The sequence below is a fragment of the Lissotriton helveticus genome, chromosome 6 (assembly GCF_964261635.1).
Source record: "Lissotriton helveticus chromosome 6, aLisHel1.1, whole genome shotgun sequence".
Classification (NCBI taxonomy): domain Eukaryota; kingdom Metazoa; phylum Chordata; class Amphibia; order Caudata; family Salamandridae; genus Lissotriton; species Lissotriton helveticus.
The window spans coordinates 154,399,960-154,412,258 of NC_136067.1; the positions used below are offsets into that span (position 1 = coordinate 154,399,960).

The window sequence follows — 12,299 nt, forward strand, 5'->3', positions numbered from 1 at the left end:
TGAAGTTACCTCTGTATTTTACCACCTAAAGCATTTTCTTTGCTTTCATTAGAGTACATTAGGACCCCTCACTACCCAACTGCTGCCAGGAAATGAAGTAAGAATGCACTAGTACCTGGAAAGCTCTTCTACTCCTTCAACAACCCCACCACCTTTGATCCTGAGTTAGAAATCTTGTCAATGTCGCCTCAACAATTCCAGTGGAGAATCATGGCCATTATCATTTCTGTATTGTGAATAAAACTGAATATATTTTGAATAATGACAGTCTGATTCCAGTGTCCTCTGCAATGTTAACTTTGAAACAATTGTGTTATAAGCACTTGAAGGGCGGGTGTATTAACTTTAAGTTCTTTCCTGGTTACAGATTGTACCTGACAACCCAAGTCCCCAATCCTCACTTCCTGCCAGCTGTTTGTATCATGGTTGCCATAATCAACTTCACTGTAACTTTCAAGGGTTTGCAAGACCAGCTTTTGTCTAGCGTCATCATACACGAACAACCCCAGCTCGAGCAACAGCGCTGTCACTTACTCGAAAGCATCGCCGAAGACCTCTCAACACTTTTAGAACTAGAGAACAAATCTTTGACTCTGCTCCAGAAAACTGAAGGTAATGCTTCTTAAAGGTCAGGTAAATTGGTGTTTGAAAGAATTTGAAGAATTGTTGAGAAATAAGCAGATTAGAGTTGGATCTTGAATAGGTCGTCACACTACGATGTGATCACCTGGTAGGAACTTAAGTAGCACACTTCCCCACAGACTTGGGACAGGCTCCAAGAGCCAGAATCAAAGAGCAGGGCAGTCAGGACTCTGAGTAAATGCATGTACACACAATGTTTCTGAGTGGCAGTGGCCTTGGCTTCTGCTCCCATTGTGCAGAAGAGGTTTAGATAACAAAAAAAAAGGGCAACATGCAGTAAGCACTACCACTAGGATTAGCAATCAGGAATAACCCAGTTTTGGATTTATGTTGGAGTTAGACCCATAGGGAGAGACTATCAACCTTTTCGCTAGCCTAGGATCTTCAGATCTATAGTCATAACGAGTAGGCACGCTACCTCGTGAGGGAGAGAGGGAATGTATCATGTTTTTGCAGCTCCCTGAGAGGTAGCCATGCAGCTGTTTGAAACCGCCTAGTGTAGCACATAGTTCCACTGGTCACTGATGGTGCAGACGTATGTGCTTCTGGAATGTCCCAGATTATATAGACCGAGAAAGATCCCATAAGGTGGATATGGTGGTGGTGGCTCTAATGTCAAGAAAACTTTCCAGAAGAGATTTGTGAATTGTGTGAAAATTAAAGACAGTTACATTTGAGAATCAATATACCGACCGCAAATTTTCTTAAAATTATTAAACAGTGGTTAATGAACTATGTGGATCAACTTCATTTTTTTTTCTTAATCCATATCTGGTGGAATTGAAATCAATGTATTTTACATGAAATGTAAAGCTGCCTTAAGCTTCTAAAAGTATGTAATGCAGGCAGACTGAAATAGCTGTGGCTATGCCTCTGTCAGACCATGACAAGAATACAATTCATATATATATATATATATATTTTTTTTTTTATTTATATATATATATATATATATATATATATACGAAAAATACGAATTTCGAAAAAGTTGATTTGATTTGAGTTTTAGTATTGCACAATCACAAACTGCAGTCAGAATCAGCTACCTCCTACAAGATAGGCATTTGTTACCATGCCTGCTTCTTTGCAGCTAAATGTATATCTATTGTGTTTTGTGTATTTCATAAATCATATACCTGTAATTTTCAGTATCTCAATCTGCTACTCTACAATAACCCCCTGCCGCTCAGAGGACAGTTGTAGCTAAATATAGAGGGCCTCATTTATGAGGCTGTGCGTCACTTTTACGCCGCCGGTGCGTTACTTTTTGTGACGCACCAGTGGCGTAAAAAATTCGCCTTGTTGCGCCATATTTACAAAGTGCAGCATCTAGGTAGATGCGTCACTTTGTAAACCCTTGCACCACATTATACCTGCGCCAGGTATAATGTATGCAAGGGGGGGCGTATTAACGCAAGAAAGGGTCGTAGAAGTGACGCAATGAAATCTATGAGATTTCACTGCGTCCCTTCTAGGACACAAAAGCGTCAATATTTTACGCCTGCCTCACAGCAGGTGTAAGACTGACGCAGGCCCTTTCACATGGGGCTTGCCCCATGTGAAAGGACACATTTCTGGAGTTGCATCACTTTTGTGACACACTCCAGCAATGCGTCACTTTTGCGCCATACAGATACGTCAGAAATACTGACGTATCTGTAACTGCTTGCGACATGATGCGTCATATTATAAATAGGACGCATCAATCATGTCGCAAGGAGTGCGCACTGAGAAGTGACGCATCGCTGCTTTCACGCAGCGATGCGTCACTTCTCATAAATGAGGCCCAGAGAATGTAATAGGGATACCTATCAAGCATAAATCTGGAAAATAGGGTCTGTATGATCAGAGTGATCAGGGCCACTGGCAGAGTGCTTGGCTCTGGTGATCCTTGTGTACCATGGAATTTATATTGTATTGTTAGTTACATAAAATTGAAATATGCATCATAAACTCATGCAAAATACTATTAGGTATAGAAAACACATGTTACTTGAAATGTTCAGTAACTAAGAGTTTACAGTATTTGAACTGGTGTGACCTATTTTTACATTTGCTCTCAAATACTTGTTTTACAAATAGGGCATATCTTAGATGACAAAGACCTTATTGAGACCTTGCAGAGATCAAAAGTGACATCAAGAGCAATCGTCAAGCGGATTGAAGCATCAGGCAAAACAGAAGTCACGATTGAAGAAGCGCGCAAAAACTACCTTCCTATTGCCACTCGTGGTGCCGTGCTCTACTTCGTCGTGGCGGACCTGATGCAGCTCAGCTATATGTATCAGTTCTCCATGGATTGGTTCCATCAGATTTTTGTGGACTCCATTGCATCAGTGAGTGCTGTCAAGGAGCCTCTGACCTCATTGGAGAAGCAGACGCCTGTGTCTGCCACAGACCAGAATCTGATCTTGCTGAAGGGTGTGACAGTTGAAGAAAACAGGAAGGACTATAGTGGTGAACCTGGCTACTTCCAGACCCATCTGCAACACATTATTGATGCTTTGACAGGAAATGTTTACAAGGTAAGGTAATGCATACCAGATAGCAAAGCCTTTCCGACTTGAAAATTACCTTTTGCGATTCATTCCGGATTGCAAAAAGGAGGGAGCATGGAAAGGGTGCCTCCTCCTCATTGCGGGTCGCAATGATATGCATCAATACTTTGCAACCACAATTGCATCTGTGAACCTCTGACAGGTTATCAACATATTACATAGAGTGGTAATCCATTCACAAGGTGGAAGATGTCCCAAAGAGAATGTGAACGGTCAATGTTAGTGGACATCATCAGGGGAGCAGATAGTGATCCAGAGAATACTGCATGCAACTCCCACACCCTCAGTGTCATTCTTTATATGTATGTGCAATGGCACAAATAATGTGTAAATGTATTGTGGTATTAAACATGCAGACCTACATGCATACCAAGACTTAGAAAGTCGGAAGGGTTTATATATATTTTCATCTGTTGACGACCAACTTATAAAGTGACATGCAGAGTACTTTCTTTCTCATGATAGACTATTGAGTCTGGAAGAAAGCCATGGTATAAACCAACTGTGCTGCATGTGACTTTTAAAACCTGCTTCCAAAGAGCTCCCAACTTAAACAAAAGGATGCATTTGAAACCCCATTGCTGTGCTGATAAAATAAGTCTTTCATTCCCCACAACCTGCCACAACTGTAACATCAGACAACTGTTCCAAACACACTCAGCAGACTCATCTGTGCTGCTTGTCTCATTGCTAGATCACTGTAGTGGACACAAAGTTGGAAGGATTTATGGGAAATAGGCTGAAGGTAGGTCCCTTCTAGGACTGGAACCCCTTCCTCCCCATCAGTAGTTGAGTTTGTGGTGATGAGTGCTTTTTCCATTGAAGCAATACCTTAATAGTTGTGTTTTATTTGTTTCCATAGGTTGTTTCTTCTGCACTTTTCACTGAGCACCAGCTCTGCTTTTCCTTTCTGCTTTGTTCAACCATCATGAAACATAATAGAAGGGAAAATCAGCCGCAGACCGACACTTTTGGGTTTCTCCCAGAAAACGAATGGGACATCTTCCTGCACTCGGCACTGCTAGCAAACATGATGGGCACAAAACGCCATTCTAAAACCAAAGGTATATAACACTGAAAAAAAGACTTCTCAACGGATTTTGATATCGATGTTATGGCAGTTGTCTTCTCAGGGTTGCAAGAATTTTCAACTTGATTTACAAAGGATCTAAGTTTAACTTATCGGTAGGGTCCTGTTCCTCATATGAAGTGAAAATAAAGGCAACATTTGGCTTTGAGATAGTGCTAGTTTGCTGGTCTATATGGTGTTATTAGGCAGACAGCACACGGGTTCCCCCACAGAGACCAGCTGTGATTCAACATCTCATAATAGGCCTACAAGCTTAATGGCCTCCTAATGCAGGTCCTCTACTTTTTTCAGGATGATGAGCTCTCACTGCAGCATTTGAACTGAATGACAAAGTATTGACTGGACATACAAAGGGGCCACTTCTGCTGCACATGCAGAACTGCCATCTCTGAATGCTTTTTATATACTTGATGAATAGACAGTGGAAAACCCTATAGATGGCTGCCCCGTGTACACAACCATTTAACAAGCCAATAGGTCCCTGGGCAGCAGTTATACCAAATCTATAAACTGTGCCAATTATTCTTTTATATCTGATTTAACATGTTTCTAGGCAGAGAGTCTGTTATAGGCAGAGAAATCTGGGCATTTATTTTTTATACTGGTCATCCAAACAAACAGGGACATTTGATCTGCCTAGGCCAATTTAGCTTAACACGGTGTATTGTAAAATAGTACTGAACAATTTTGTGGATAATTAATCCAAAATATGTAACAACATTTTTACCATTTGAAACGGTCCAAATCTTTAAGACCACATACAACTTTGTCCCTCTTCATAAGCATTAAGCCTTTGGATTTAACCTGGTCAATCTTCAAACTAGAAAATTCTTGAAAAGTGTGGGTTTGTGCTATACCGAGGAGCTGTACAAATAGAGTATAGTCTTCTGCATCATATGTGATCCAAGAGATGTTGTTTCCAGTGTCAACCATTGTTGTAAAGCTTATCCTCTGCTTTGTCTAACTTATGGCCTCTTCTAATCAGGTTGTGGCCATGATAAGCCAGATGCTGAGGTAACTTTAGTGGTCCTTGAAGAAGAGAAGTGTTTGGATTTTTAGAGTCTCCTAAATGTATAAAGCCATTTCTTTGGTGGAATGTGTCCTGTCAATCAATCAATCAATCAGAGTTTGTTAAGCACGACAACTTACTCGTGAGGGTCTCAAGGGGCTGGGGGCTGGAGGGTTGCAGGTCCTGACTGGTGCAGAGGTTCAGTCGAAGAGCCAGGTCTTGAGATCCCTCCTGAATTTGGTCAGCGACGGGGATAGCCTGAGGTGGAGTGGCAGGGTGTTTCCAGTTTTGGTGGCGAGGAGGAGAAGGATCTTCCTCCGGTCCTGGTCTTGCAGATCCTAGCGACGGTTACAAGGGCCAGTTCGGCAAAGCAGAGGTGTCTGGTGGGTACTTGGAATGAGGGGCGGTGGTTCAGGTATGCTGGTCCGGCATCGTGGAGGGCTTTGTAGGAATGTGTGAGGAGCTTGAACGTGACTCTTTGGTCGACTAGGAGCCAGTGGAGTACTCGCAGGGGTTTGGAGATGTGGCTGCTGTGTGGGATGTTGAGAACCAGTCTGGCTGTGGCACTCTGAATGTTCTGTAGTTTCCTGAGGAGTTTCTGGGTGATGGCTGCCTAGAGTGTGTTGCCATAGACGAGGCTGCTGCTGATGAGTGCGTGGGTGACCGATTTTCTAGCCTCAGTGGGGATCCATCTAAAGGTCTTTCGAAGCAGGTGAAGAGTGTGGAAGCATGACGAGGAGACAGCGTTGATCTGGTGGTACATCATGAGTGAGGAGACCAATATGATGATGAGGTTTTGTGTGTGGTCCGTGAGTATGGGAGGGTACCTAACAGGGTGAGCCACCAAGAGTCTTCCCAAGTGGAGGTGCTGGGCCCCAGGATGAGGACTTTGTTCTTGTCCAAGTTGAGCTTGAGACAACTGTCCCTCATCCAGGTAGCAATGGCCTTCATCCTGTCGTGGAAGTTGTTTCTGGCGATTGTGGGCTCATTGGTGAGAGATAGGATCAGCTGGGTGTTGGTGTAGGAGACGATGTTGTGTTTCTGGTTCCTGACTATGGCTGTGAATGGGGCCATGTAGACGTTGAAGAGTGTGGGGCTCAGGGAGGAGCCCTGGGGGCCATTGCAGCTGATCTATGTGGGTTCTGAGAGGAACTATGGTAGTCTGACTCACTGCGTTCTACTGGTGAGGAAGGAACAGATCCAGTCCAGTGCTTTTTCGCCGAAGGAGTCTCATGCTTAGGGTGCAGTGGGAGACAGTGTCAAAGGCGGCAAGAGGTCCAGGCAGATGAGGGCTGCTGTTTCTCCCCGGTCATGGGGGAAGCGGTTGTCATCGGTGGTGGCAAGGAGAGTTGTCTCTGTGTTGTGGTTATTTGAGAAGCTGCAATGAACTCAGAGAGTTGGGCGTTGATGGCCTTCTCGGTGACCTTGTGTGGCAAGGGGAGCAGGGAGATGCGTCTCAAATTTTTTAGGTCTGTCGGGTCGTCAGACGGTTTCTTCATCAGGGAGTTGATCTCAGCGTGTATCCAGTCATCAGGGTAGGTGGCGGTCTCGATGGAGCAGTTGATGGTACTGCGTAATGCGATGGCGATGGAGGTTGCGGCTCTGTGGAAGATGTAGTGCAGGTAAAGATCTGAGTGTGCTCCAGAGTGAATGCTATTTATGGTCTTGAGAGTGTTGTCCATGGGGAGCAGGGACCAGTTGAGGAGCATCTGTTGGAGGGCATTGTCGTCGCATGTGGTGGTGGCTGGAGTGATGGGCGGGTCTTGGATGTCGAAGCTTTTGTAGATCTGCCTGATCTTGTGGTGAAAGTAGGTGCTGAGTTTGTTGCAGAGGTTTTGGGAGGGTGGGACTTCTGTGGTCTTGCTGTTGGGTTTTGCAAACTCCTTGACAATGGCGAAGAGTTCTTTTCTGTTGCATGTGTTGTCACCGATTCTGTCTTGGAGGGCCATTTTCTTTGTACTTTTGAGAAGGTGGTGGTGTGAGGTGCAGCTGCTTTCGGGGTTTTGTTGTCCAACCATCTCTTCTCGAGCCATCTACAGGTGCGTCTGGACTTGTGCAGCGCGGCAGTGAACCATCTTGCTTTCTTGAAGTGTTGCTTGCCGGGTGATTTCTTGAGGAGCACCAGTGCATCGGACCCATTGGAGATCCATCGGTGGAGGTTGCGTGCTGTAGTATTGGCATCTGTGGGTGTCGGCGGTATGGTTGTGCTGAGGATGGTGCTGAGCTGTTCTTTGTGACCTTGTTGTAGTTACAGTGGGGGGGGGGCGCTGGTGTACGGTGGGTTTGGTGAAAGCAAATTGAATGTAATGGCAGTCGATCCAGAGGAGTTTGGAGGTGTGGCTGTAGCTGATGCTTTCACTGGCGGTGAAGACGGGGTCAAGCGTGTGTCCTGCTGCATAGGTCGGAGAGGTGACTTGCTGCTTGAGTCCGATGTTGGAGAGGTTCTCCAGAAGGGATGCAGGTTCTGGTCATTGGGGTTTTCCAGGTGAAAGTTAAGGTCGCCGAAAGGTATGTAATTGGTAGATGCAAGAGCCTGGGTTGCGAGGAAATCGATGATCGTGTTGGTAAAGGGTGGGCGGAGGCCAGGCAGTCTGTAGACAAGGGTGCCATGTAGGGTGGGGTTGGTCTGGACCTGGAAGTGGAGATGTTCCATGGTGGTCGTTGGTTTGTCCGAGTGGGTGGTCAGGCGGAGGGAGTTCTTGTGGACGATGGCAATGCCTCCTCCTCGGTCGTTCGGTGCAGTCTTTGCGGGTGATCTTGTAGCCGTTTGGGATGGCGGTGGTGATGTCCGGGCCCGAGCTGGGGTTCATCCAGGTTTCCATGAGGTAGACGATGTCGGGGGAGACTGAGTCGAGGAGATCTCAGATTTCCGTTGCATGTTTGTGGAGGGAGCGCGTGTTGAGGAGGATGCAGCTGAGCCGGTCGGTTGCGCTGTAGGTCAACCAAGCCGTGGGAGGAGCTTGAGTGTGGAGGTGGGTTAGGGTGTGCCTGTAGTTTTGGGTGTCTTTTGGCGACACAAGGTGGAATGCAGCTTGGCCTCCAGTGTTGAGGAGGGTGCTGGCGTCGTATCGGTGGAAGGTGCAAGCACCAGGGTCCTTGGCAATGGGCACGGTCCAGGCGCAGACGGCTGCAGACGGGCTTGCCTTTGGCATTGCAGCTGCATGGCCGCACAGCCCCGCCATTAAGTAGTGTGAGGGGATGGCTGGACAGCAGGGAGCCCAGAAGCGAGAAACGCGGCGCTGAAAGGTGGTGGGCTGCTGGGGTCGAGCAGGGGCACGCACAAAAAAGGGTGAAAAAGTGAAAAAAGTATGCAAAAAGGGGGAAAAAGAGAAAAAAGTTTTTAAAAAATGTGCAGAGGGGAAAAAGAGGCAGAAAGCAGAAGGACAGAAGGCAGACCAGCACCAGAGCAAAGATGCTCCTCACTAGCCCACCAGGAATGAGGCACAGGCGGGAGCCTGCAGGTGGAGGAGAGCCTCGAAAACCAACCAGAAAGGATCAGTGGACCTGCAAGGGACAGCAGCTACCAGGCGGAGCTGCGCAAGTAGAGAAGCAGTTCACTGACAAGGTCAGCGAACTGTCATATGAATCAGAAGAAAACAGGCGTAGTGAAGGGCTGTTCACATGTATAATTGGGTGTCAGTCCTCTTCATGTCAATTATTCTTGTCAACAAGATAATCAACATTAGCTAAGCCAAGAAGTCTGGCATTGGCTGCTAACTTTTGGTGTTTACAATGTTTGTGAATGATTTTTGTAAAACAAGAAGCGGAATGCTTTTTCTGTGTAAGTGCACTTTGTGCGAGACCAGACTGCAGTCACTCACAGAAAGGTAAGCCAATCGCTGAAGTGTATGCTGTGGTAGGCAGAACAAAAATTTGAATGACACACTGACAGACCAATGGATGATAGAAGCAGGTGGGAAACCTCCGTAAGTGATATATAGAGTTGTTAAAATCAAAAGGTCTTGGCCAACGCCAGACCTAAAGTTTTAAAGGTGCTTCTTTTGATGCTACACCAGGTGGCACATCTATTTATTTTCATAAATAGTTATTTTTTATTTTCCTTCACAAACAACAAACACAATTGGGCGTAGAACATGCCCACAATACATAAAGAGCCAGGGTCCATGTACAATCACTATAACTGCTGTAATATAGTTGACAGTCTAGTAGCTGGGGTGGGCGGAGCTAGGTGGGCTGAGGGGAAGAGGAGGGGTCAGTACAGGATGAAGGCAGATATAGTAGGGACAGGGCATGAGTAAGAGGTATTAAATAAAGCTCCAGTTAAGACAATAATAAGTGTCTGTATTTATTGTAGCACGATGCTACAACTGGCGACGAGGATGGGATCAGCGTGAATGCAGCCCACAAGATCGTGTAAAGGCACCCTGTCCCTGCAGCGTCGAGAGAAGAGCTCCGCTGCCGAGTGAAGTTGACACCAGGCGAAGGAGGTCAGTAGTGAGTGACCCCCATCCTCAGCGACGCTGGGGAGCCCCAAGAGAGTCACGACAGTGAGCACTGAAACGCTCAGTGGCAGTAATCAGTTAGCGCTGAAAGCGCGAGTCCCGGCGGATGCGTGGTGCCCAGCAGTGGTAAAGAAACAGGAGTCGGGAGCCCACTCCGACCCTGTCCAGCACCCCCACAGTGAAGAAAAGGTGCCCTGGTGAAGAGGACGCCGTCCCCGAGAGCTGGCTGCCAAGCGCGGCTGAACGCGCCGAAACCGGAGCCTGGGTGCCGTCGGAAAACCTCACGCCCGATGCGTGAGGTTTGGCAAGCTGTCGGCGAGGAAAAGCAGGAACTCTAAAGTAAGGAGGAATCGGGAGCCCACCCCGATCCTGCCCAATACTCTGGCTACAAGAAGGCGCCTGGGGCACTGTGGAAGCCCCGTGGTGTGCCCAGAAGCAAGAGCGCTGTTCGCGCCAAGGAGAGACTGCAGGTGCCCACGTGAGTACGGGCTGAAGCGAGGCTAAAGGAAACTGAGCAAGGGCTCTGGAGCCCACCCCGACCCTGCTGCACTGCTGGAGTAAATATTAGGGACTGGCTGAGCGCTGTGAGAAGAAGTGCCATCCCGTGAAAGAAGAACTGTGCCGCTTTGTTGAAAACCTCACCCCCGATGCGTGGGAATTCGCATCTGTGTCCGGCGATCGCGTCGGAGTGAATTCCGTGAGCTTACCTGGTGGTAGTGAAGAAATAACCCCAGAAGGAAGACGTGGGACTGAAATGAAGATCGGGGTGAGTCCCTGTGAAGAGCTGTGAAGCTTGCATGGTGAGAAGAGCTGCATGTGGCCAAGTCTCGTGAGAGTTGGGCGGCCATCTTTGAGTCAGGCAACTTCTGGGACACCTTCCCTGTGCAAACTGCAGGCGGCCATTTTGAAGTCAGGCGAGCTGAGTTTAGCAACAAGCATTGGCGAACATAATAGAAACAAGCATTGGCGATAGAAATAAAACAAGCATTGGCGATAGAAATAAAAACAAGCACTGGCAAACAAACAAACATTGACACCGGAAGACCAAAACAAGCGTTGGCGAAGACCAAACAAGCATTGACAAAGACCAAACGAGCATTGGCGAAGAACAACCAAGCCTTGATAAGAACATATAAACAAGCAGTGGCGAGTAGAAACCAACAAGCACTGGAAAAGCAAATAAACACACATTAGCGAGAAACAGCGAACCGGCACGAGCACCTCCAAAGGTGATGGTGAACACATACCGAAGAGCGTAAAGGGGAGGAGCTGCTGGACAGAACCGCACGAGGTTCAGAGGAAGGCAAGACTGCGAAGGACGGTCCCGGAAACAAGCACAACATACACGGAGGTGACCAAAGGACTTGCACTAGCCTCACCGCGGAGAAGGAGCCCTGCGACTGGCACAGTGCGGCTGGATAGTGGGCATCTCGGAACGCAGGAAATCCAAGTTCTAGTCACTGGCGCATACGGTGGTGGTTGCAAGGATTAGTAACGCCCCAGCAGATGACCAGACCCAAGGCCTTGACCAAAGAGGATTAACTAAAAAACTACGAGAAGCCGAGTGAGCAACCCGCCTGAATACAATCAATCAGAATCCTCTTCTCATGGCGAAGGAAGATGTAGCACAACGACGCAACCCTTGCATCAGAGCACCACCCCCAGGAATGCAGTATGATACCTGGAGTCTGTGTCTTGAACAGAACCGATGGCTGGCGACATTGGGTGACTTCCTGGACGCCAATGGTGAACAAAGAGAGAGGAAATGTCTAATGTTGCTCCTCCATTTGGTGGGTCCAGAGGGCCGATGCCCAATCGAAACATTTTCCAAAGAAGACACAGAAATCTATAAAAGACTCCAAGAAAAGCTATGTGCCCATCTCTCCGCACAAGCGGAAGTGGATCAAGAGCGCATCGCTTTCAACACAGCTCGGCAGGAACCAGGTGAACCATTGCCAACTTTCATCACTCGGTTGAAAAACCTGGTGCAAGGCTGCCACTTCAACACCTTCACGAACGAGGACGCAGTTCGACTCCGGATAATTGAAGGCTGCACAAACCCCGACACAAAGCTCAAGATCTTGCGAGGAAAGTGGTCGCTAGAAGAAATCATCAGGAAGGCTGAAATTGGTATGCACGTCAAGGCAAGAGACAGATCAAAGGACCCAAATCTGAAGGCAAATTATCAAGATGCCTGGACAGATGACACTCGAAAAACAGACAAAACAAAAAAGAGAGAGAGGGAAGGCAGACCAATGAAAAGACAACGGGAAAGACACAATGACAAGAAGTACCCTGAGTCAATCAGTCAAAGGACAACCTCAAGGAGTTCTTCACTCTCAGGGTATCATCCAAAGTCTGGCCAACGGGAGAGACACAGTGACAAGAAATACTCCGAGTCAATCAGTCAAAGGACAACCTCAAGGAGTTCTTCACCCTCAGGACGTCACTCAAAGTCTGACGAGGGGGGAGCGTCCAGTGGGACAGATAGCACCCCTGGACAGGATGGCAAATTACACAACAAGAGAGTAAGGAAG

The 12,299-nt window shown here is 47.2% G+C and overlaps 1 protein-coding gene across 1 annotated transcript in view; it reads left to right on the forward strand.

The window, feature by feature from the left end:
- DNAH14 (dynein axonemal heavy chain 14) overlaps nt 1–12,299 on the forward strand; it is a 1,144,348-nt gene that overhangs the window by 926,881 nt on the left and 205,168 nt on the right. The window contains exons 70-72 of the mRNA XM_078647362.1: nt 368–612; nt 2,725–3,167; nt 4,063–4,264. Coding sequence (XP_078503488.1) covers nt 368–612; nt 2,725–3,167; nt 4,063–4,264 — 890 coding nt within the window. The remainder of the gene's footprint in view (nt 1–367; nt 613–2,724; nt 3,168–4,062; nt 4,265–12,299) is intronic.